Source organism: Miniopterus natalensis, chromosome 1 (assembly GCF_054644295.1).
Source record: "Miniopterus natalensis isolate mMinNat1 chromosome 1, mMinNat1.hap1, whole genome shotgun sequence".
Classification (NCBI taxonomy): domain Eukaryota; kingdom Metazoa; phylum Chordata; class Mammalia; order Chiroptera; family Miniopteridae; genus Miniopterus; species Miniopterus natalensis.
Window position 1 is genome coordinate 150871407 of NC_142081.1, and position 24723 is coordinate 150896129.

Sequence of the window (24723 nt, forward strand, 5' to 3'; positions counted from 1 at the left end):
CAGCTTCAATCAGAATCTATTTAATCATGAATACAAAACTCTGATCTTTCTGGGTTTGCAGACACATTAATTCAAATTTCTACTTGACACAGATACTTTCCTACTAAATAAACATCTCAACCTTACCTGGCTAAAAGAGAACTCTTGTTTCCTTCCTGCCTCACACAGGCTGCTCCTTTCCTAGTCTCCCCAGTCTCAGAAAATGGCCATAACATCTACCTGTTGCTTAAACTGCAACTCTCAGGTATCCTTTTTTCCCCTCTCTTTCTGTCACCCAATTTCCAATTCACCAACAAGTACTGTTGACATTACTTCCAAAATGTGTCACACATCTTTTCCCTTTTCTTTCTCTCAACTGCCACCACCATGGTCACCATGATTTCTCACTCAGAAAATCTTTCTTACACTGTAAACAGAAAATTTAGTTGACACCTAGTAGGTCTTTTGCCAAAGAATGTCAGGTAGAATGTGGTGCCACAGCTGAAAGCCCAGAAAAGCATAAATGGCAACCATACATCTACTTTTAGTTTCAGCTGGTATAACCTTTACTAACAATTATTCATACAGAATTATTCAATAAATATAAGACTTTGTCCTATTAAAGAACATTAACTGGTGTATTTCTAAGCGTTTAAGAAATCTCAAATATTATCCATCTAGCTAAATACAGCAATAATCACTCAAACAAGATCATGGCAGTAGCTCATGTTTATGGGTACTTACCCTACAGCCCTACTGTGATAACCTGTTACACACATTTTACTGTTTAATTGTCCAAATGACCTTATGAGATAGTGATATTGCCTATGATGAAATAGAGACAAAAACCTTAACCTATAGCAGCTAGTAAATGGCAGAAGTGAGTCACATCTAAATCACCATGATTCCAAACACCTGTGGGCTTACCTCTAACACACTTCCTCCAGGGGGACTCCGGGAGTGAAACGGGGCTGGGGTCAGGGAAGAACTTTTCTCTAACTTTTCTCACCTCTCCCTGAGGACTGTTGAAAGCTAAGGCTGCTTACACAGCAAACGAGCCATGGAATTACACTACCCTCCCCTTCTGATCTATTCTCCAGGCCAGCTTTAGCCCCTCACAAAGAGCCAGGCCTTATGTTCATCCTCGCCTGAGGATATTTTTTCTATTGATTTTTTTTTTCCCTAGAGAGACAATGGAAGAAAGGGAGGGAAAGAGGAAGGGAGAGAGAGTGAGAGAGAGACACAGATGTGAGAGAGACACATGATGGGTTGCCTCCCGCATGGGCCCCACCTCAGGCACCCGGGCAGGACGGGCCAGGGATGGAACCTGCAACCCAGGTATGTGCTTCTGACCAGCAATCGGACCCACGGCACTTCAGTGTGCCGGGCCAATGCTCTAACCACTGGGCACGCCGGCCAGGGTACAGGCAGAAGATTCTTATTCAGAAACCCACCCATTCTCAGTAAATCTAAGACCACAAGTTTCTTCAGGGTACATATAATGGGATCCACTGCTGTGTATGAAGACAGTGGTACATTGTTATTTTTTTTTAACTTATTCTAATAATGGGGGGGAAATTAAGCTCTAACAGCAATCTGTAAGAATTCACAATAGGGCCTTAACTTAGTCTTCATGATGAATGGTCAGAGTTCATTTACACGTCTCCGAAGGGAAGAATAAAAATTGCTCAAAATGACACAGTTACGTGATGACATTCCTGTGCTGTTATATTGAGTGTGTAATCTGATGAGCTTTAGTAAAAATGTAAACCTGCCCTAGCCGGTGGCTCAGTGGTTAGAGCGTCGCCTGAGGACTCAAGGGTCTCGGGTTAGATTCCGGTCAAGGGCACATCCCTTCGCTGCAGGCAACCCATCGATATGTCTCTCTCAAACTGATGTCCACCTCTCTCCCTCTCTCCCTCCCCCTTCCACACTCTCTGAAAAGCAACGGAAAAGAGATCCTCTGCTGAGGATTAAAAATAAATAAATAAATTTAAAAAAAAAACCTAAATCTATTCAACATATGCCAATCCAGATACAAACACTTTTTGAGACCTTAGAAAGTAATTTAGTATATATAGGGCTATTTTGAAAGATGAGAAAAGTGCTTCAGAGTACTGAGTTGTCAGTTAAAAGGAGCCATTAGTTGCAGGTTTTAGGGTATGTCCCACAAATCCTCTCAGCGGACAATGAAAATTGTAAAACCTTGAAGGGTTGTAGCTCTGCTATTTCAGGTTGAAGATAAGCTTATCTTGAAGAGATCTGTGGGTGTGGCTTTTGCCTGATCGAGTAAATTTCTAATAAGGTTCACAAGAGGTCCCCAAAGAATTTAAGCGAATGGTATTTACCAAAACACTATGCAGCTAAGACTCAAAGGGAAAGAGAAAGCACAAGATTAAAAGAGGCCTTTGAATACCAGTATCTACAAACAAGCACAAAGAAGGGTGAGAAAACCATTCAGCGGTAAATATGTCCTAACTTTACACGAAAAGATGGCTCGGAGGGTAGAGCCAGTGTACAGAGGGAGGAGCGAAAAGCCACAGGGAATTATTCTCAGGCTTTAACTCCTAATCGAGAACCTGCTAACCTAGGCATGAATTCCTCCCTGTACTTGAGTCAAGCCTCATGTACAACAGCACACGCTTTACAGGACAATATTCTGCATTTCCAGCTGATGCTGTGAGGGAGTGATGCTTCGGGTGGCTCGGGAGGGAGGAAGCGTGCTTTGCCCTGTGAAAGACGCATCGCTGGGGCCAGGGGGGGAAGGTGCCGGCCAGCCCCCAGGAAGGGCTCAGTGTTCCCCACCTCCTGGCAGTGCCACCCACGCTGAATCTAGGCGGGGGTTGTCACCAAGAAGTGAATTTCACAAAGGTGATGGTATGTTACTTCTCAGACTAGGTTATAAAAGAAATGAGCAAGCTAAAAGGAAACAAGATTACAGAAATTATCCCTGTAGATATTAAACATCTTCTTCTTTTATACCTAATGGAATCATGTTTTAAAAAATTAACAAAAGAGAAAAGACATCGCTCCTTCACTTCATTTATACTAAAGAATAAAGTGACAGTAGAATTTCTAAGGGTCCAAAGTCAGTTTTTTTTGTTGTTGTTGTTGTTTTTTTAAATAAAGGAGTTGATGTTTGAGGTTGTTGGGAATGCATATGTGCATTTTAATAATAGCAACTAATCTTCAAAGGAGGGGGGTAAAATTGGGACTGTGAGATTCCATTTAGATTATTCACAATGATTAACCTTAAAATGAAAATCTCAGATGTCAACTGAGCACCATTAGGAAAAATTTCAAATAAGAGCATTTTCTAGCATGATATATTAAGCTCAATTACTTTTTTATCTTAAAAATCAAATAATTGGGTTCTTCTGCAGTTAAAAAATAATTTGTATACAAAAGTCAGACAACTATAAATCATAAAAAATAAGTTCATAGAATAGGAATAAACACTAATTGTTCTATACTGAAAATGTATTGTTAATCTAAAATGAATAGTTGGTATTAAACTCAAATACAGTAATGAAACGTGAATCACTATTTAAAAATTCCCAGTTAAAAAAATAATTTCAATAACCCATTTTCTTTAAAGGTGTCTATTATGAATATCTTATCACTTGTCTAGACTAACCATAATATTGCTTTTCTTGTTGACCTTAAATAATTTAAGACCCCCTGCTCTCTGAACAGGCTTAATAAAGAGGTGTAATTATTGCTCATTGCACATCAGCTTTAAAAGCCAATTCTCTTCAGTTTCTTCAAATATTTTATCATGAAGAAAAACAGACAAGTATAAAACAGATAAGAAGTATAAAAACAGTATCAATATGTTCTGAACATTGAATTTATAGTGAATATCATTAAATAGCTTTAAATTATAAAATTAAGTGCCCTATGAAAGCCTCCTACTCTTCCTGTGAGTTCTTCTACTTCCCTTTACTTGTAGTAATTTTTTTTTAATTAAAATTTGTGACCAAAGAGAGAAGTAGGAAGTTAAATAGTTAAATGTTACTGACTTAGAGATTAATGTCTTTTAATATAACAGCTGTTATTAAGTGTGTCTTATTCAAAGAAGTTCAGATGCATGCTAAAGCCCAAGGTCAGGGAGACACCACAAGTGCAGGAAATGCTTATGTTGTCAATGTAGAAACAATATAATCAATCAGTGGTGTGTTGGTAAATATTTAACAAAACGCTCACCAAAAATTAAAAGCCCTAATTTACAGTGTTTGTCAATTTCTGTGGCATAATACTCCCACATGGCTGATTTCCAGCTATCAAAATTACCTAAATAAATCTAGAATTGGGAAATATGCACTAGCTACTACATAGGATTTCCACATATAGATCCAATAGATATAAATAAGCTCATAAGCATAGTTAATAGTAAAATATAGTACAATAACTAGAAAATGAGTTTTAAGTTCTGATTATGCTGTTAAAAATATAATTTGTTTTGTTATAAGGTATGCAATTTAATTTTTTATTCCTGTGTTTAATTGCCAGTTCTTAAAATTCCTGAAATTCTAACAGCGAGCGAGTATAAGCACAGCACTCCTGTACACCATTGCATATATTCTATGCAAAAAGACCACCCAGGAATAGTAACTGGGGTGGGATGTAGAGATATCTTCCTGTTTTTGCTTTAATGGCTGATAAGAAAACATGACTGAGTGTCCTCAATAATCTAATTTATTTCTCTTCAATATTCTTCTCTCTTTCTGATTCCATTCTGGCCTCTAGTGGTAGCTGCTAGTACTATTATTATCAGCATTAGAAAAGCAATTATCAGTGGTCATTACTGTAAGGTTAACCATAATACTATTCATTTCTGCTTTCACACTATTTATTAGTACCTCCTATCAATCAATAAAGAGAAATCAGGTGAACAGTAATGGGACATAATAAAAATTCACTGAATTTGAAGCGAGAAAACTCACACTGTCGTCTTGAGTTCTACTGTATAGTTTTTATAAAAATCCCCCAAAGAAAACAACTGGGCTAATTATAAAAATAAAAGCATAACATATTTGAATCTAAAGAATAGCTGACTCCTGAGCATAAAGGTGAAAGAATCCATTACGCATTTTCTTGACCAGCTCACAATCTAAATGAGCACAGGCTGTGGGAGGGCAACTGTATTCAACAGGAAAAGATCAGTCAAACATTCAGATTAAATTTTACTGGGACTAAATGACTGACCTTTTATTATATCATATAAATAAAGCCTCAGTATCTTTAAAGTGAAGTTCATTTAATTCGTCTCTCATTAGCTTTATAATGATATATAGACACCAGCTAATGCCTGTTTCTCTTTACCCGATTTCCCCCACACTTGGTATCAATGATTCTTTTTCAATCCCTTCACAGAATATGAAAGTGTTAGAGCTGAAGAGTGCACCTAAGGCAGAGCTCCACAGCCCTGCCCCCTGCCCGGTGTCACGCAGCTAATCAGCGGCGTCAGTGAGAGTGAAGCCTCACCTCCTGGAGGACTCTCTTCATCTTCAGCAGCAGCGTCTTGACGGCCGTGCAGTCCTGCAGCATGAGCCTGAAGGGCAGCGAGTCCAAGCCCCCGCTCTCCTCCGCGCCTTGCGGCGGCCAGTCCGCACACGGGCTGCCGGGCACTCGGCCGACGTGAGGGCACCTGGCGTCCTGGTCAGTGTCCTTTGTTAATTTCAGTGAAAGGCTCCTAAGGAAAGAAAGAAACAAAAATTACAATGTGGCACATTCCAGGCAGTATGTTCCACCCTGTCCACCAGTATGTTCCACGCTGGCCACCGACGTCAGCAGTGAGCCAGAAAATATTTCCTTGGGACCCTCACACTCCCTCCCACTCGCCTTGGAGGATTCTGAGGCTTTCTGTGAAAACAGAAACGGGTCAACTGAATACGCAGCGGTGTGAAGCTGAATGAAGGAATCTCTTGTAAGATGAAGGCAGGGCGGCCAGGAGGAGCTCTCCCCCACACCACCCGACAGGGAGGAGTGTCAACTGCAGGCCCCAGGGGACGGGTGCACTGACTGCACTCCCGGCGAGCGGGGCTCACTCCTTCAGCAGCAAGGGGCATGTCTCCCGGCCCAGCAACTGGCCAGCTGGCAGCCACTACACCCTGAACCCCACTTTCCTCCAACGGAATTTCATCCAAGGGACCCCCTCCGAGATTCCTTCTTTTTCTCGATGAGTGATGTCCCTCTCCTTTGTCTGCTGGACTGCCTATAGTTTTTGAGATAGCATGCTTGTCACAAATTGCAATTCTCTGTTTTCCTGAATAAGCCCATTTTTTTTTGCTGGTAAAATAACTGGCTGTTTTATTTTTAAGATCAACAGTGGTAGGATTCAATAACAATCGCCATTATAAAAAGTGATTTTTTCCCCCCTCAGCTAGAATTTCATTTATTCACGATTACAATGTGTTCACACTTATTTAACTCTTTTAAAAATATTAAAAATCAATAGAAATCACTGAAAGAGAAATTTCATATGAAGGTGTTCTGAAAATAGCTTAAAATTAACTGTAACATTAATTGGATACCTTTTATGTATATTATTTCCCAAATTATATGACAAGCTTACTTAGTTACCTAAATTGAGAAAAATACAACAACAAAAGTTGCCTTGGAACTTGCCACCAAGGTTAGGCAAGGATGCAGATAAGAAAAGATATCCTGTTAATTTTATTCAAATTTCATTATTTATACATAATATAATTTAATTTATAAAGTGTTGAATAATTAGTAAAGAAAACACATTTTTGGATCACACTCAAGTGTTCACTTGTCTTCATAGGTACATTAATTGGTTACAACAGTATTTACTATCCCCATTTTATACCTATAATGAAATAAAAAAAAGTTATAGCTAATATTTTTCAATGGCTGGCTATGGGCCAAGTACTATGCTAACCATTTCATATGTGTTATTTCAATCAAGTCCAAGAGGTAGATATAATGCATATCTTCACTTTACATATGAGGAAGCTGAGGCCCAGATAAGTAACTGCTCAGAGTTAAATAGCTAGTAAGAAATAGACCTGGGATGACCCAACATGACCACTCTGGCAAGATAAGATTTTTTTCCGTACTAACCACATACTGTTCTTATATATACAGTGTGTCCCAGAAAACTGTATACACACTTTAACAGCTGATAGATCAATTTTGAAAATGAAATGTATTTTAATAAACATTGCCTTTATAATTATTCAAAGTGCATGTATACATATTTTGGGACACCCTATATATAATAATACTTAATGTATCTCAGATAGTCTTGTAAGGACTTTACATATGTTAAACCACTTAATACCTACAACAACCGTTTGAGGTAGATAATATTATAATTCTCATTTCACAGTTGAGGGATTTAAGTCTCAGAGAGGTTAAGCAACGTGCTGATGGTCACACAGCACAAAAGGGACAGAGTTGAGACCTGAATGCAGGCAGTGCACTCGAGCTCTAAATTACTACATGATCTGCATCTCATGTGAAAAAAATCAAGCAAATGAAAACAAAAAATAAAAACACAAAAGCATGTCTATAATCATACAAATAATTAGATATTTTCACTTTTAAACTATATTTTACCTGATATAAATAATTCATTTCAACTAAACACAACTTACAGTGAACTATACAATCATTCTTAAATATTTCTATTTTATTTTGGTGTCTTCTATGCTATTTTCTCCAAGACCAATAAGAAGAATATAAAAATTAGGAGTCACATTATGTGTAATAGTATGTTAGCTATAATAGGATTATCAAAACTTTATCAGGTTTACGTCATGAACTAGCCTGGAACATATTAGGCCAACTCAGTAAGTGACTGTATATTGAAGATGAACAAACAAATACAATGAGTGAATGAATAAAACATAATTCTTTGCAATAATCTACACATACAATTTCCATTTATCCACAGAAAGAACTGTTACAGGGCTGCCTCCCATAGTTCAAAATCTCCCACCACTCTTACAAAAAATAATTAAGCTAACATTTTACAGTTCCTTTAGTTGGATTGCCGTTCCTTTGAAACTGTCCAATCGTTACTCTAAATATCAGTGGAGACTGACAAAGCTTTCAGAAACTGCACTGGCATGAAGTTCTCTGACTAGTTTCAGGAATTTACTGAGGTTCTGAGGATTATAATTTAGCACTTACAAATCTAAAGATCTCTGCCACTGTCAGTTAAAAATGGGCTACATACAACCATGTGTTCAGATGATAAAATCGGCCACCTGAAAATTTTGGATCTATTCTTAATCCCAACGTGACAGAACGACAGCATATTTTCAAAATGATGAGAGACATCTACATTGTGTCGTTGTGTCCAGCACAGCAACAGCCGTTGGTTTCAGAGATGAATAGAACTGGGTCACTGACCTTGATAGGCTCACCAGAATCATTAACTTCTTAGTAGTTGATACCAAAAAATAACAACTAGTATTCTTTCACATGAAATTTTTATCTCGAAACATTTTTCTTCTACATGAAAAACAGTTGGCTACAAGATCACAGTTATCAAAACCATTCTTAATTAGGCTGAGGCGGTAAAGGGGGCTGCTAAACAGGACTGCTAGTTAGCTGCCCTGGCCCGCAGAGCCACCCAGTTCTGTGTGTGGTCACTGTATTTCTGATTGATTAACGCCTGGACTTTACAATTGTTAAATATTTTGAATATCGATGTTTTTAACAATAGACTTTTATTGGGCGAAAGTTATGAAGTGTCTCTGGGTAAATACACCTGGAAAAAAAATCCATCCCTGTAGTTGACAAGAAAAGAAGAAAAATCTCTAATAATATGGAGCCCTGGTTTCCTCTAGCACAGATAACCCTTAATAAGCCCAGAAGGTAGAGCTAAGTTCAGGTGCTCACTTGTTCCTGCCTAGCAGGGTTCACCAGATAATACAATTATGTACTTTGGGATATATGGGTCTGTCTGCCAACTCTCTGAATTGTCATGGTTTCAGGAAACTGAACAAATGTTCTTTATGTCAAAAAAGATAGTCCCTTCACTTCACACAAAAAAAAGATACCAAGGTCTGAAACAGTGGTTCATTAATCATCGTAACTACTGCAAATAAAAACAACGTAATTGCCACTGGGCTCATTTATATACAGTTCACCCTCTCTGTTTGAACTCCATGAATCTTCAGTAGAATTGTTCAGTGATATTTACACTTGCTTCCTTGCTTAGGATGCTGACCAAGTCTTTAAAATTCTTAACATTTAGATAAAATCAAATTGCGACTCACGCGTCTTTCTCAGTCCATAAGTACCAAAATACCAAAGGTTTTGAGTAAGATTAAAAGCAAAATCCACAAACATCACATTAAATGTATTCTTGAAGTTTCAGCCTGAGAAACTTGAGAATTTGAACCATTACTTAAAACATACAACTTACACTAGCTACTATGGTGAATTGGCTCTGTACTTTTCTTACTGTCCTTTGTGTGAAAGGAATTTTCTACCAAGCTAGTTCAAAAAGTTCTGCTGCAATTCTATTTTCAGACAAGTAAATAACTGTATATTGAAGTTGAATAAATGGACAAGTTTAATGGGAATACACACACACACACATACATACACACACATATATATATGAACTCTAGAATGATTAAAGAATTTTTCCTTACAAAGGAGAGAAACCAAAAAAGTTTTCATATTTTCCCCCATTTACTTATTACTATCATTTCAATAGTGAGACATTTTCCCCATCCACAGGTACTCTTCACATCACTTGAAAACTTCCCAATACAGTGGCCAAAAACCCAGAGCATGCTTGTTGCCAAGGACTGATGCTCTTCCCTGTTGTAGGAGCAACTCCTTATTAGTGCACCGACACCTTTCATTATAGTGAATATCTATGGCCATAAGGGATCTCAAAGATTTATACTTTATAACATGGCTATGATTTCTGAACCAGATTTCCAAGGAGTGGAAAGTAAAGGTAATCTCTATTTGCCCAGCACAATAAATAAGCATATGTATACACCTGCCTTCAAAAGTTTCATTAAGTAGATTTTCAAAAAGGGCCAGGTTATTTATGATAAATTAAATCCCAGCTTGAATAATTCTTAGATAGGCACAAAGGTATAAATCTGTATTAATAAACTGGCATCCCATAACCTAATAAAAACTGTCTATTAAAGGAACTATAGAAGGACTATTGTTGATGAAAAAGCTATTTTCCTCATATTTTCTATGAAAATGTATTGTTTATATGAAAGTGTCATTTTAGGGGAAAAAGCACATGCATTTTATAATCGAATGTTTAGCTGTATTTCTAGAAGGGATGGAACCAGCATCCATTCCTCCACAAGAGTACAGTGGTTGTAAGAACATGTTAACATTTTCCATTTAGATATGAATTTACATGTAAGAGAATTTCACACTACCTGAAGTTATGGGTAGGGGAAAGGGGAAATATGGGGGAAGGCAAAATAAAACCCAAATATCTTTACATAGCCAACAAGGTCCTCCATAATCTAGCAACTGTTTGCCTCACCATATCTCATTTTATACCAGCTGCCTCCTTGCTTTTTTGAGTTCCAATTTCACTGGCTTCATTCAGGCTCTGAAATGTGCCCAGCTTCATCCTGCCTCAGGAGCTCTGCATCTGTTTTTCTATCTACACGAAAAAGTGCTGCTTACCTACCCTCAGATCTTGCCTTAAATATGTCGCTTCTTCAGGGAAACCCCTTTTGCATCCCTACTCTTCAAACATACACAGGTTCCTTTCTTCTACGCTAAGCCTTTCTTGGTAGCACTTATCACAGATGCAGTTAGGAAAATTAATTTGAGGAGACCTCTGGGAATACATTGGACTGAGCTTACCTGCACTCCATCTCCTGTTCCAAATACAGAGAAATACTGGATAACTTACAACCACATTTATTTTTAAACATATTACAGTGCAGGAGGGAAAGACAAAAACATTTCCAGGTGCCAAAGGCACAAAGTTAAAACAGCAATAATTATATATGAGTTGTCACTGTGTTTCAGGGTGTTAAACTTGGTTATGGTCTGTAGTTTTTATGCCTGTGCAGATACACAACGTATCTGCCAGTGACAAAGAAGTCGCATAGTGCTGGAAGACATAAGCCTTCCAAACTTTTAAAAAGCTTCAAAAAATCAATCTGGACAATCTGTAACAACTGCCTGCTAGAACAATACTCTTTTTTTCTTTAAAGGAAGACAAAATCAAATGCAGACTCTCAAAAATACAACTTCCCAATGTCTGATAAATATTCCAGGTAACAGACATGAAGAAACAAAAAACAACTAATAAACACTATGAAGTGATCTATATATTAGAATTAACAGACAAGGATCTTAAGCAGCTATTATAAATATGTTCTAAGTCCTAAAAGAAAGAGGGGTCATAATAAATAACCAGGATGGTTACTCTCATCAGAAAAATGAAAACTCTAGAATCAACTGATATAATTTCTGAGATTAAAAAACAAATTATGCCAGACATTGTTAACTACCTACCTCACTACTCACTCACACCTCCTTCCTGCCCCTTTAAACAAAAACAAGACCAAAACCAAGAAACTCCTTAATTTGATCAAACACTGGCTCTCCTATGGCTTCGGGAATTAACAGGCACTTTGGTGGGGTCTTCAAGGAAATGTTTCTCTCTGGTAAACAGACATAGGAAAGAGACAGCCGCCTGTCCTGCGCACGGTGTTGAGCTGGGTGTGCTGCTTGGCAATATCGGTGCACTGCAAACAGCAAGAGGCTCCGCCGTGGGAACACAGACGAGCAAAAAATCAGTACACCTCCAAGAATCATCATTTTTAGAAATGGAAATTTAATAATTTAATCATCACTTTTAGGGATTTAAATTAAATAAATTTAGAGGTGGAAATAAAAATAATTTTATTTCCAATGCTATTGGTTGCCTGCCCTTTTCCGTTCAATATCAGGATAACAAGTCACAAAAATACCAATGTCTTGTTTCAGATCCATGTGATGTAGGAAAGTTGATTATTCTTTTAGAACCAAAAGGCCACCATAAACCCATCCTATTTCATTATCATATAAGATATTTAGAACCTAATGTTATTGTTTTAAGAACTTGTATATAAAATTCTCCTTTTATGACCACTTGAGGAATGCACATAATAGGTTTTTAGATATAATTTTTTTAAATTATAAAAATGTTACTGTATATTTGCTTTGAATAAATTGCATTACATCAGAACTTCTTTTAAAAAAAACACACTACAGAATGTCTTTAATTTCCTCTAAGTAACCTTTATAAATTGCAATGTTTTACAAATATGAGCAGCCAGAGTCCATTACAAAATAAATTCTGATATAATATATACCATTGATGATATCCTTAGTAGTATACAACCTACAGACAACTGCACAGCTTAAAGTATAGCTGTGTGCCCTTCACCTTTTAAAATATTTAGGATCTGGCAACCTAAGCGTGATAAGTGTTAGCTATGAGTGTATCATTTAGGAAGTAGTGTTTCCAAACAGAAAATCAATTCTTGCTCTGTAACTTGGCATAAAGGCAATACCTAAAATTATTGGCATAATACATAGTGGCAAGAAAACTGTAAAAATTCCAATACTTTTCAAAAATGAAAGAGTTGGAGATTATGACTCTGAGTAAATCTTTAGAGCCACAGAACTTTATCAATTTGGGAAAGGTTAATAAAACCTGTATCAATCTTATCAACCAAATTTCGCAGATTCCACTCTTGAGGCAATGGTTCATATTCAATTTTAACCAGAAAAATAAGATTTTTACAGATTACACAAAATCAAGGATTTCCAAATATCCTGACAAACTCACTCACACGCATAAAAAAATCATTTGGCTTACTTTTAATACATGAATTCCAAGACTCTCTCCAGCCGACTGTGTCAAATCTTGTTAGCCTTAGCAAAACAAAACACGTAATCCAACAGCACAATAGATTAGACATATCTTATCATGCTCACTGGACATAATTTTCCCCAGAATATATGTGAGTTTTGATGTAGTGTGGCTAATTTATACTCATCTTTAAAGCCTGGATTAATGTGCCCCTCTCTCAGGTATTCCTCTGCAATCCTCCCTACCACCGCAGGCTACACTATTTGTTTCTTCTCTTCAGTCCAGTAGAACCAAAGTGGGTGGAGACCCTCTTTCAGTGATCTTTGTAATTCCAAATGCCCAACACACAGCAGTCTCTCAATGAGTATCTGTTTAATTAATAAGTATATATTGAAAAAAATGAATTAATATATGACAATTTCACATACACTAAACTTATATGCTAAGAATTTTACCTTAAAAATCCTAAAATCCTAAATAACATGTTTCCAAATCACAATTTTTCATGGAAGGCTTATTTTTGGAGCCTTACCAAGGCATAACTATTCAAGGTAATAAAAATATTATGGGTCAGTGCATTAGGGGTAGAAGAGATTAACATCGGGTACAATGAAAACAATAATAATGACAGAAATAATAATAATAATAAATGGAGACTAAGATTGAGTCTGAATATAGATATGAAGCAGTTTCACAAGGGAAACGTGTAGTGGGAATTTTCATGGCTTCTAGGTTTAAATCTAGCTCCTCCTGAGACGTGAGATTCTTGTTCTTGGGGAGACCTATTTTAGAAAATAAAGTTGTAGTGGAGGCACAGTTGTTTGAGTGAGGAAAACCACATGTTTAGCAATATAGAAAACAATGTATAGTTTCCCACTTATTTTGAAGCTATTTCTTACTAAATAAAAAGTGCATAAATAGGTTCTCGCCAATATGCTGTCCAACATCTAATTCTGGAAGTAAGAGGCTGCTGGAATCATGAGTACTGGATGAGTTACACCCTTATGCTTGAAGTAAGATTAAGAAAAATTAGAAAGCACCTAAAGATTAATTAATTGGTAATCCATAAGTATTATTTTCTTAAATTACCAGTTATAATCCTAAATTACATCACCTTTTAAGATATTTTAATAGTCAATTATGATATTAGTAATATACTAACTATAATTCAGTTAATCAACCCTACAGATATCTTTCAGTTTGGGTTACAAAGCCACAGTCCAGGCTGTGGATGGCTCGTTTGAATCGCAGCTGCAGTGTGAGGTAAATAAAACAGCTCGCCTGGCTGACCCAATCCTATAACAGATGGCTCCCACGCAATATAAAATACGAGTGTGGCTTTGGGGACTAAAAATATAATTGCTTTTTACTTATAACAAAATATCAATGATCAAATATGCTTAAAATGTTTAATCTCTAGAAGCTCCTGGTGTAGTATTAGCATAATAAAAACTGAATACTCCTGGTAACTTTGTTTAACCCTGTATTTCCTAAACTTATTGGAATATTCATTCATTCATTGTTTCAATAAATACTTCTTGAGTACTGATAATACCTATTAATATCCTAAGAAACTAGGTTTGTGAAATATTAAAGTAAATAATTTCCTAGGAAGATGCTTGAATGACTTATTATAAAATTGCCTCAAAAAGGCATTAAGTTTATTTCAAATATCTATGCTAAATGCTATAACAATAAACATTATGATATGGAAAGCACACTGTCAATGTGCAGAACCATCTAATGGTACTGATTCTAAAAATATATTTACTTTGTAAACAATAACAAATTTAACCACTAATGGACAAGGGAGACAAAGCATGTCTACCTTTTTTCTCTCTGAAAAATAGAACCACTGGAATTTGTATAAACAACAGGCTAGATCATTTGTGTAAATAAAAAGCACAGAATATGGTTCATACATAATTACACACCATAGATCTGTCAAAGTGTAAATATCTGTCACATGTCCTTGAGGCTGGTAAGAGAATCTGAGGCTAGACCTTGAAAGGAGTGACATAAAGACAGAGTGTCACAGCTGAACTGATTTAAATGGTTCCGTTTAAAGTAGCTGAATTACCTTTCCATTATTCATCAGCATCGCACCAACATAGATAAACACTACAATCATATATATAAACATGGTACGTGGCCATAAATCACAAGGTCAGATAAGTTAGAGGCTGCAAAATGCTTTAGATTTCTGTTGACTAATCGTTTTCCAACTCCAGTCTTGATGACACAGACACTTAGATTGTTGGACTCTATCTTTGGCTCCAATATATTCCTCTTTTAATGTTATCTCTGTTTCTTTCTTTCTATGAGGAAGTGTACTTGACATTTAAAACTAGATAACAGTGCTTGCTGGTGGCATGGATAGTTTCTCTTTTACAGAAGCAGCAGAAACACAGATCGGTATCAATGTTCAATTGTCTTTGAAACAGAGACCAGGATGAAAAAACGAAAAAACCAACCCTTTTCTTCACACAACCAAAGAAGAACTGATAAAAGAAAACCTCCATTTTGCCCTTTCCCCTCCAGAGACAACTACCCATTTAGGAAGGAGAACAGGGGGGAAAAATCCTCAGAAAGAAATCAAGTTCCATTCCTAAAACAAGCGTTCCCAAAATGACAGTATTAGGTTGTTTTATATCTAATTTTTGATAGCTGAAAAAATTGTTTTTTAAATTATCGATCTTAATTATATTCTAAATTATGTCACCTTTTAAGATATTTTCAGAGTCACTTATGATATTACTAATTTACAGAGAAGGAATCTAAAGCACAGAAACTGAGCAGGACGCAAACAGCAAAACTGGGCTTTACATCTAAAGAGTCTTGCTCCAGAGCCCGCGTCCTACCCGCTCTGCTCCCTCCAGAGGCGGCTGCTCGGCAAAAAGTCATAAACACAAACCGACTGGAAAGCACAAGAAAATCCTACCTCAGAGTATTTCCTAAGGTCTTTTTATTTCTTTTTCCACCTAAAACATGTTTTCATCTAATTCTTCAATAGTTTCACAGAAGAGGAAGGAATTACATGAGGATAATTTATATTGGGAAACTTAACCAAAAACAATTTGTTTAAAAAAAAGTCTCCTATAATCATTGATGTTAACAATTTTGGGATATTAAAGCCAAGTGTCTATGACCCAGGGGAGATGTTACAGTTACAAATAAACTATTCGTGGCCTTAGAGGAAAATTTAGGAGCTGGTGATAATAGTATTAGAATGGATTCTTATTTTTCCTTCCTATGTAAATCTTTTTTTCTTTTCCTGAACATGAAGAAATTCTGGTCCTTCCTTTACTAATAAAACCTTAATTTTCCTTTGAGAAAACCCCTCCTCTCCTTCATGATCGCATGCAGTCCTCTTGGGATTGCTAAACAAGTCCCCCCATCTCTTCTTCCGTGCTGCCAAGTGTCTTGGGCTTGGCCTACAGCCTTTGGTTCCCAAAAATGTGAATATTGAGGAACCCAGCACAGAAAGCCTTAGTTGCTGACTTGCTCTAACAGAGAGCTCACCCAGTCATCCATGCGACCCAGGGCCAAATCCATGGCCTTGCATCCTGTGGTCACGCAGGGTCTCAACGCCCTGAGACAACCATATTTCTGCTCTTCTGGAGGCCTACTTGCTTTTCCTTTATTTCTGTGAACTACTGCATATCTTTACAATAAATACCTTGTTTTTTTAAATGAAGTGAGCAAGAAGTAGGTTTCTGGAGCTTGTATCAAAGAACTTTGTGTTTGCCATTTGGCAGACCCGAGGCTAAAGTGTAAAATGTAATATGGTTTTCCCGGTGCCCTCACACCCTTTGGCGTATTCCTGTCATGTCCCTTTCTGTGATCTTCTCCAGGTTTGCTGTCCAGTAGCACTGCTCCCTGGATATTCAGAATTCATTATCGAGACACTTTATTTCATTTTGCACTTTCTAAGTCAGAGGCCATTCAATTCTTGTAACTCCTCTGTCAAAACACACTGATGCCGTGTCCCGCCCTCCCCGCCCTGACCCCTCTTAGGTAATTAATCCAGCTAATGTGCTGGCGGCCGATAAGGGACTGCTACAGCGTTTTTATTTTAACAAATATTTCTTACGCAGAAGGAATGACTTCACACACAAAAATTCAGGGCATTATTGTCTGCTCAAAACAGACATTTTGTGGCTTCAGTTTTCTCAAACTATACTAAATGGGAAGCAATATATTCTGCATAACAATTTCTCCTGCATTTAGAAGGAAAAATAGATGTGGTTCTAAGACCAGTGTTTTCTAACCTCTTTTCACCAGGGAAAATAAAGTGTCTGGAGGTCAGCACTAGAAAATTATATGAGCTTTGTTTAGTGTGGAATTACCCTGCTTTGAAAAGGAGCTGCACATGTTATAAATCTTGTTTTATGTTAGACTGCCTAAGTTTCTTTTCATTGGTAACTCCAATAAATTGACTTTAACTCAGCTTCTCTTTCTGTTCATTAGAAAGGTAAAAATTAATGGTTGTTTTCTGTGATTATCTTGTCCTTTAAATGATAGACTATCTACTATTCTCCAAGTATATTGCCCTACTAAATTATCAACAGGACCTTTAGGATATGCTTTACACCATTTTTTAAAAATGATCTATTTGGTATATCCCCTTTTAGCCCCTGGACTCTTTCTAAAAAATTCTCCATAAACTAAAATTTTACCTTGAGTCCACATATTTATTCTGTTTTGATGTTATATTAAGATTTAAAGTATTTTATTTGTAAATGACCCTGGTAATTTTAAATTGCACTTTTATAGAGCTAGCAAAATGAAATATTTGCTATTTGACTTATCTGTAATAGTCACCTAAAAGAAAATTGAAAAACAGAACAGGAATATATACATATATTTAAAAGTTTTCTTCACATGAAATGGTATTATGCAAATATCCTTATGAGGCTTTATTTAGTAATGAACACACACATACACACACACATGAAATATGCCAATCCTACAAGAGCTGAGCATAAATTTTGAAAAAGATCTGTTTTGGATTTTAAACGCCAAGCCGACTAGTCATTGATGAATGCAAACCTTCTGCTGCTGGGATCATTTTGTTCTCTCTGTGCAACCAACTGAGATTAGAATAAATCCCACTGATCCTATGTTAAGGCATCAAGGGGATAAAACACTGTGCCTTTGACCTCTGGCTCATGCACTAAAAAAGATCCTCTGAATTTACATCTCAGCTCCCTCATATCACAGGAAAGACTAGAAAATGGCCACCAAAATAGTCCAATCATTAGGAAAGGTGACATATCTTTATTTTTTCTATAATTTTGTCATTATTGGCTGCCTTATTTTGTTTATTAAAATTAACCTATGACATTGCTTTGAGATTTTTTTTCTTATCTCGTAATTGCTGTGAAATGCAATTCTGTCTGCCATCTGTACTACACAGCGTAGCTTTATTTGTTCAATTCATATGAATATATTTGATATTATAAGTGGTACCTTTTTAAATCAACAGCTATCATATTCACAATAATATTGACAGATGAAATGTATTGTTGTAAAGTTGAAAGTAACTATTGGTTTGACTTCTAAGTATTCTCACATTTTTAGAAGCAAACTATTCAGGTGATTCAATAAATAACATAAAACTTTTCTTCTCTGCTAACTGAAGAAGATCAACAGCCTCCGTTAAGATGTCAGCCCTAGAAAACAAAACCACTTAAACTATTAATATCATATTAAATGTACTAATTTGTCTACACATGTATGATATGTGTAAGCAATGGCTACAAAGTAGTTCTTTAGAGTTATTTGCAAATGTTCTTCCCAAAAGTTTTAGATGAGAAGGTTGAATACAACATCAGAAGAGCAGCAGAATTTTTTTTTCTATTTTGCAAAAGCATTATTTAATTTTAGTCTTATAAAAATCTCTTCAAGTACGATCTTTCTATCCACCTTATGGGAGAGAAACACAAGGATCTCAGAGGTTAAATGACTTGCGAAGGTCAGACAGAGGGGGACACTGATTAAAGCTAGGGACAGTGAAACAAGGAAGGGCCTAGGGTAATAGGAGGGGGACGAGGCGGGGAAATGAGCCTAGGCAGAGTTGCTTTGGCTCACTAAAAAGAAAGAAAAAAGAGGGGGCAGGTTCAGGGGCTTTGCCTGGGATGAGCTGCCACTGCCCATCGCTGCCCTGGTTGCAAGACTCGTGGGGTCTCTTCGAGCTTAGGAGACGCGTGCCTGTCGGGGAAGAAGTGGGTGGCGGGAGCGTCGGTGTGCCCCTGGGAGGGCGAGCCTGCGCTGGGGCCTTCATTTTGAGGGGTTTTAAAAGCTGGGCACTTAGGGGAGGTCCTAGGAGAGGACCTCAATACAATATCCATGAGCTTTGGGTTGATGTACCTAAATGATTTTTTTTTTTTTTTTTTGAGTTCTCTCTTTTTTTTTTCTCAATCCCCCCACCCCCACCACCTGAGCTATCTGCTTGCTCTCCATCTATGAGTCTGTCTCTATTTTGCTTGGTAACTCAGTTTGTTCATTAAATTCCACAGGTGAGTGAAATCATATGGTCCTTGTCTTCCTCTGACTGGCTTATTTCACTTAGCATAATGTTCTCCAGGTCCATCCATGCTGGCTGAGTAATATTCCATTGTGTAAATGTACCACAGCTTTTTTATCCACTAGTCTACTGATGGACACTTGGGTGGACAGCAGAATTTTTGACTCAGACAGAATGGCAGATAACTTGGGATCTTTTGTGATTACTGTTTCTTGAAATGACACATTTAAACTGATATCCTATGAGTAAATACGATTTTTTCTTCTGTAAAATATATATATTCCAACCAAAATCACACTAAACAATATGAATCATATGTTGTAAAATCACATAAAACGTGAGTTGAGCCCGGCCGGGCGTGGCTCAGCAGTTGAGCATCGACCTAGGGTCCAGGTGATCAGGGTTCGATTCCCGGTCAGGGCACATGCCCGGGTTGCGGGCTCGATCCCCAGTCGGGGGTGTGCAGGAGGCAGGCGATCAATGACTCTCTCATCATTGATGTTTCTATCTCTCTCTCCCTCTCCTTTCCTCTCTCTTAAATCAATAAAGATATATTTAAAAAAAAAACACGAGTTGAATATTTTAAGACCAATGACTAATATGCCAGTGGTTACTAAAACATACATCCTACTGGGTTGCATTTATCTAGATTCAGTAGTCTTATGTACGTTTATTTATAAATGTTTCCTGAGTGTTTACCTATATAAAGTAACTCTAAAATAGTTCACTAACTTGCTAGCTAGGTAAATACAGATAGAGATAGCTGACATCTAATAAGTATCCTAATTGGTTAATATATGGCACCAGACACCATATGGGTATATAATGCTTTATGGGTCTATAGTTTTCATTCTAAAGTATCATGTAAAGTATTCTCATTGCAATTTAAAGTTCGGGGTAAAGTCTTTAAGTGGAATATTTCATTCCTTCCTTCAGATTGTGTTCTCTTTGTACCACAAGGAAAGCTAGACTGCTTTTTATTTTCTGACACAGCAGTGCTGGTACAGTCATCATCTGACAGGCTAGAAAATTTCACGTTAGTATTTAAATACGAATGGCATATGTTTTTTAAAACAGTATTTCATAATCATCTTAATTCACTCATAAAACAAATACATAAACCAATCAATATCAACCATAGTAAAGAGAAACATGAAACAATGTAACCCTTATAATGCCTAGAGAAAGATACATGGTCCCATTCTGGCCTGATTTCTATGCTCAGTGTTCTCATTGCCTAGCAAGGGATGCAGTTAGAAGACATATCTATGTAGACACATATGGCAGAATAAAGAAAATTGACCACACCTCTATTATGGCCAAGTGTGGTAAACATCCAAAATGCCGTTATTCCAGGTAACTGCAGGAACCCAGGATTCTGCCTGGGAAGCGGTAGCATTTGAAGCAGGCACTGGATGTTGTTAATAAAATGCTATCGGAACAAATGGGGTCGCGTGGGGAAAGGGTCCCACACAGAGAGAACAAAATGAACCAAATCATGGGGTGAGCGTATAACACAGAGAGACAGGCTAGAAAGTAAATAGTGCCGTGAATCACTGCAGGTCATATATGCCAGACAAGATTTTGGTTTTAGAGCTAATGAAACACTTTTGAAGTTTTTGGAAGAGAGGAGTTAGATGGTTTCATTTTTCTTTTAGAAACATACCTCTGGAAGTGATATGAAGGAAGGCCTAGAGTGATGATCGGTCTTTTTGAAAGATAATTTTTCAAACATAACTGACACAAAAGCACTTTGAAATATATGAAGTGCTTTCCAAATGTAATACATTAAAAATCAGTAGGAATAACCTGATTTATGTCGGGATAGCACCATTTCAAATATTAAGGACTTCCCATAATTGCATCGACCACTAATAAACTTGTAGACCAGTGCTTTTTAAACCTACCTGACAATAAGAATCACCTGAAGTATTTAGTTAAAATTATGAATATCAAGACCCACTGAACCAGAATCTCTTGGGTAGGGGCCCGTGAGCTGAACTTTTAACAAGCCCTTCAAACGATTTTTAAGTGAGAGGAATAAGAGAAACACTGTTGTCTAGATCAGAGCCTCTCCACCTTATTAAATAGAGAATTTGATGCATTAGGTTGTGTGGTGGACGTTTGAGTTCTTAACAAACTCTCAGGTGATGTCAATGCTGCGCCTCCACAGTCCACACTTTGGGTAGCAAGGGACTAAGCTGCTATTTCTCTCTGCAAGAGCTGCTTAAATAGGTTAGTATCATACATATATTATCTAGCTCTGTCCAATGACAGCACCTAATAGCAATGACAAGCAGAAAGTAATAGGCACATCTAGCACCCAGATCTTGGTTCCTAAAACCACTTCCATGTAAAAGGAACTGGATGATTGGAGAAGTGGTGATTCCAGGCTGGGTCAGGGAAAAGACAAGATGAGCCTGTAGAATTTTGAGGCACCAGAAAGTAAAGAAATACTCAAAATGAACAGTAGTATGCCAAAGGCACTGAAGCTAACCTGAAAAAGCTCCCAATGGCCAAAGCTGGAACAATTTGAACAACAAAAGAAATAACAGAGTTTTCGATTATATCTATAAAATAAAATAAATATCTGTAAGGCCCCACTAATATGAACTGAGTAAATATATAAATAGGGGGAAAGGACAGGGCTCCCTTAAAAAATAACTTCAACTTCTCCAGTTTCCTATAAGGGAAATAGAAAATTGCTAATGGAACAGCACAGTAATAATTGTTGGAAGCAATATCTACACACAGTTGCTAAAATTAGTAGGTGAAAGTTTGAGGTGAAATAGTTATTTGCATAGTCTTAAAACTATCTCGTCCAGGAAATATAATATTTTTTAAAAAGCACAAGAGTAACTGCGCGGAGGAACCCGGTGGCAACATTTAGCCAAGTGATCAAGGTTAACGTCACCAGTAACAGACATGTCAATAGCAGGGTTAATATTAGAATACACTACTTCTGTGGTCTTGCCAAAAGTTAACCTCAATCTATTGGGAAAAAAAAATCAGCCATCTGATTTATTAATTAAGGGATGATCTCCAAAGTACCTGACCAGTCCTCCTCAAAAGCATGAAGGCAGAGAAAGACGGAGGAGTTGGCACAGAACAGAGAAGACCAGAGAATAACACCACCGCATGGGCTGTGGGATCCTGGCTTGGATCATAAAAAGCAGAAGAAATCCAAATCAAGTCTGCAGTATAATTAATATATTATAATCAATGCTAATGTATTAATTTTGGTAATTCTACTATGGTATATAAGATGTTAACATTAAGGGAATCTGGGTGAAGGGTTATTAGGGAACACAAGTATTCTTTTTGAAATTTTTCTAAGTCTAATTTTTTTTAAAATAAAAAGTTATGAAAATAAGTTAAAACAATTATTTTATTAAAAAGCCATTCCACAAAGTTATTACTATAAAATCCCTGAGAAACTGACAATCGGTATGCTCAGTTTCTTTTACTCACCTTGCTCTTACAAGTGGTTGTTATCAAAACTATAAGTCTCTAAAGATGCTTAGAACTACCTTAGAGTAACTAACCCTCACACTGTTGAAATTTGATTTGTTAAAATTTAATGTCTTCAATTAATGATGGAGATGATTATTTACACAGAAACAAATAGATTTTCTTATTTGCTTGATAAGCATGTGAGAATTATCTGAATTATTTCATAGGCTATAATCATTTTTCCTTCTTTCTTTCATTTGGGAAATTTTTAAATGTAAAAATGACTTTTTAACTGTATTGAAAATAAACTACTTTCCTTATTATAAAATAGATCAAAGTTTCTAAATAATAAACTGCATAGAAGGTCCGTGTTAAAAACCTTTCCACAGAAGCAAAAAAGTCAAGGATCAAGTGATATGCAGTAAAGAGAATAAAATTGGAAAGTCTGTAGAGTGAAAACATATTTTCTAGATTATAATATGGCATATTAGGAGTTTAATGGGAATACCATATCTGTGTAGTTTTTAATCACACGTGTCTTGTTTTTATTGTCTATTAGAGATGCATATTTTATTGAGGATGTATTTATCTGTTTTACTCGGTAGAACTCTGAGGTGGCCTCTAAGATCCCAGCCCCTGGCATCCAGGCTCCGCACTTTATGTTCCCTTTGAATGTGGGTGAAACCTGTGACTATGATGGGACACCGTGTGATTAGTCTGACAATCAGTTGTCTTTCACTTAATAATAATAAGCTTAACCTAATGGGCCTGAGCCAGTAAGTGGGGCCTTTAAATGAAGAGATGTTGCCCTGGTCGGTGTGGTTGGAGCGTCATCCTGTGTACTGGAAAGTCACGGGTTTGGTCCCCTGCCGGGGCATGTAGGAGAAGCAGCCCACGGGTGTCTCTCTCACATAGATGTTTCTCTCCCTCTCTCTCTCTCACTCCCTCTCTTGCTCTCCACTCACTCTCCCTTTCTCTCTCTCCCTCAAATCAATTTTAAAAAAGCAGAGATGTTTTCCCTCGCCTTGAAGCCAAAGCCACAATGAATTCTACAGATCTAAGGAAACAGATTCTGCCAGCGACCATGTGAGCTCGGACGAGGAGCCTCAGATGAGACCCAACCCGGCCAATACCATGACGACAGCCTTGTATGTCCCTGAACAGAGAGCCCAGCTACTCCCTGTCCAAACTCCTTACCCACAGAAACAGGGATGCCTGTGAGCCTTGATCTAAACACCTTGGACAAAAATACTCTATTTTAAACATACTTATGTTATTGCCATTCTAGTGATTTAAATTTTCTTAATAGTACCCTCTGCTTTCAAAATGAAACAGCATTCCTTTCTTTAAAAAAAATTATTGAAGGGGCTATTCTAATCATTTTATGTTTATTACAGTATTTATTGTTTCCTCATTTTTATACATTTATTATAAAAACATAACATTGAATTGATATTTATGTGAAGAAATATACAGTCACAAAAACAGTATGTTTGTAGTAGAAGAGTTTTTTGTAGACAATTGTAAATATTACTGTTTCCATAGACAGATACATTCCATGCAGATACTTGACAGCTAATTATAACTGTGTATATTATACATATTCCGGATTAATTCATACAAACAGACTGAATTTTAAAAACAATTTAAAATGACTGCACAACATTTCCATCATTTTGAGATGCCAGGAAAATTTTAAGAATGATAAAACTGTGTCAAGAACTGTCTGGGATTTTACACTGCTTGTTAAGTAACAAGTAAACCAGTCATTTTCATGAACGCTGACAGAAGACCGATTTCTGGGGCAGAGACGGGACTTGCATCACTCCAAGGAGAGCAGTAGCTAGAGACTCAGTATTTTTTTGAGGCACTTCCCTAAGCCCAATGCCCCCGAGGTGACTCAAAGATGTGTGTAACA

The 24723-nt window shown here is 36.9% G+C and overlaps 1 protein-coding gene across 2 annotated transcripts in view; it reads right to left on the reverse strand.

Moving 5' to 3' along the window:
- The window catches only part of CCSER1 (coiled-coil serine rich protein 1), a 1053060-nt gene that overhangs the window by 681756 nt on the left and 346581 nt on the right, over nt 1-24723 (reverse strand). For both annotated transcript variants that reach the window (XM_087826564.1, XM_087826567.1), the window contains exon 6: nt 5467-5674. In XM_087826564.1, the coding sequence (XP_087682690.1) occupies nt 5467-5674 (208 nt within the window). The remainder of the gene's footprint in view (nt 1-5466; nt 5675-24723) is intronic.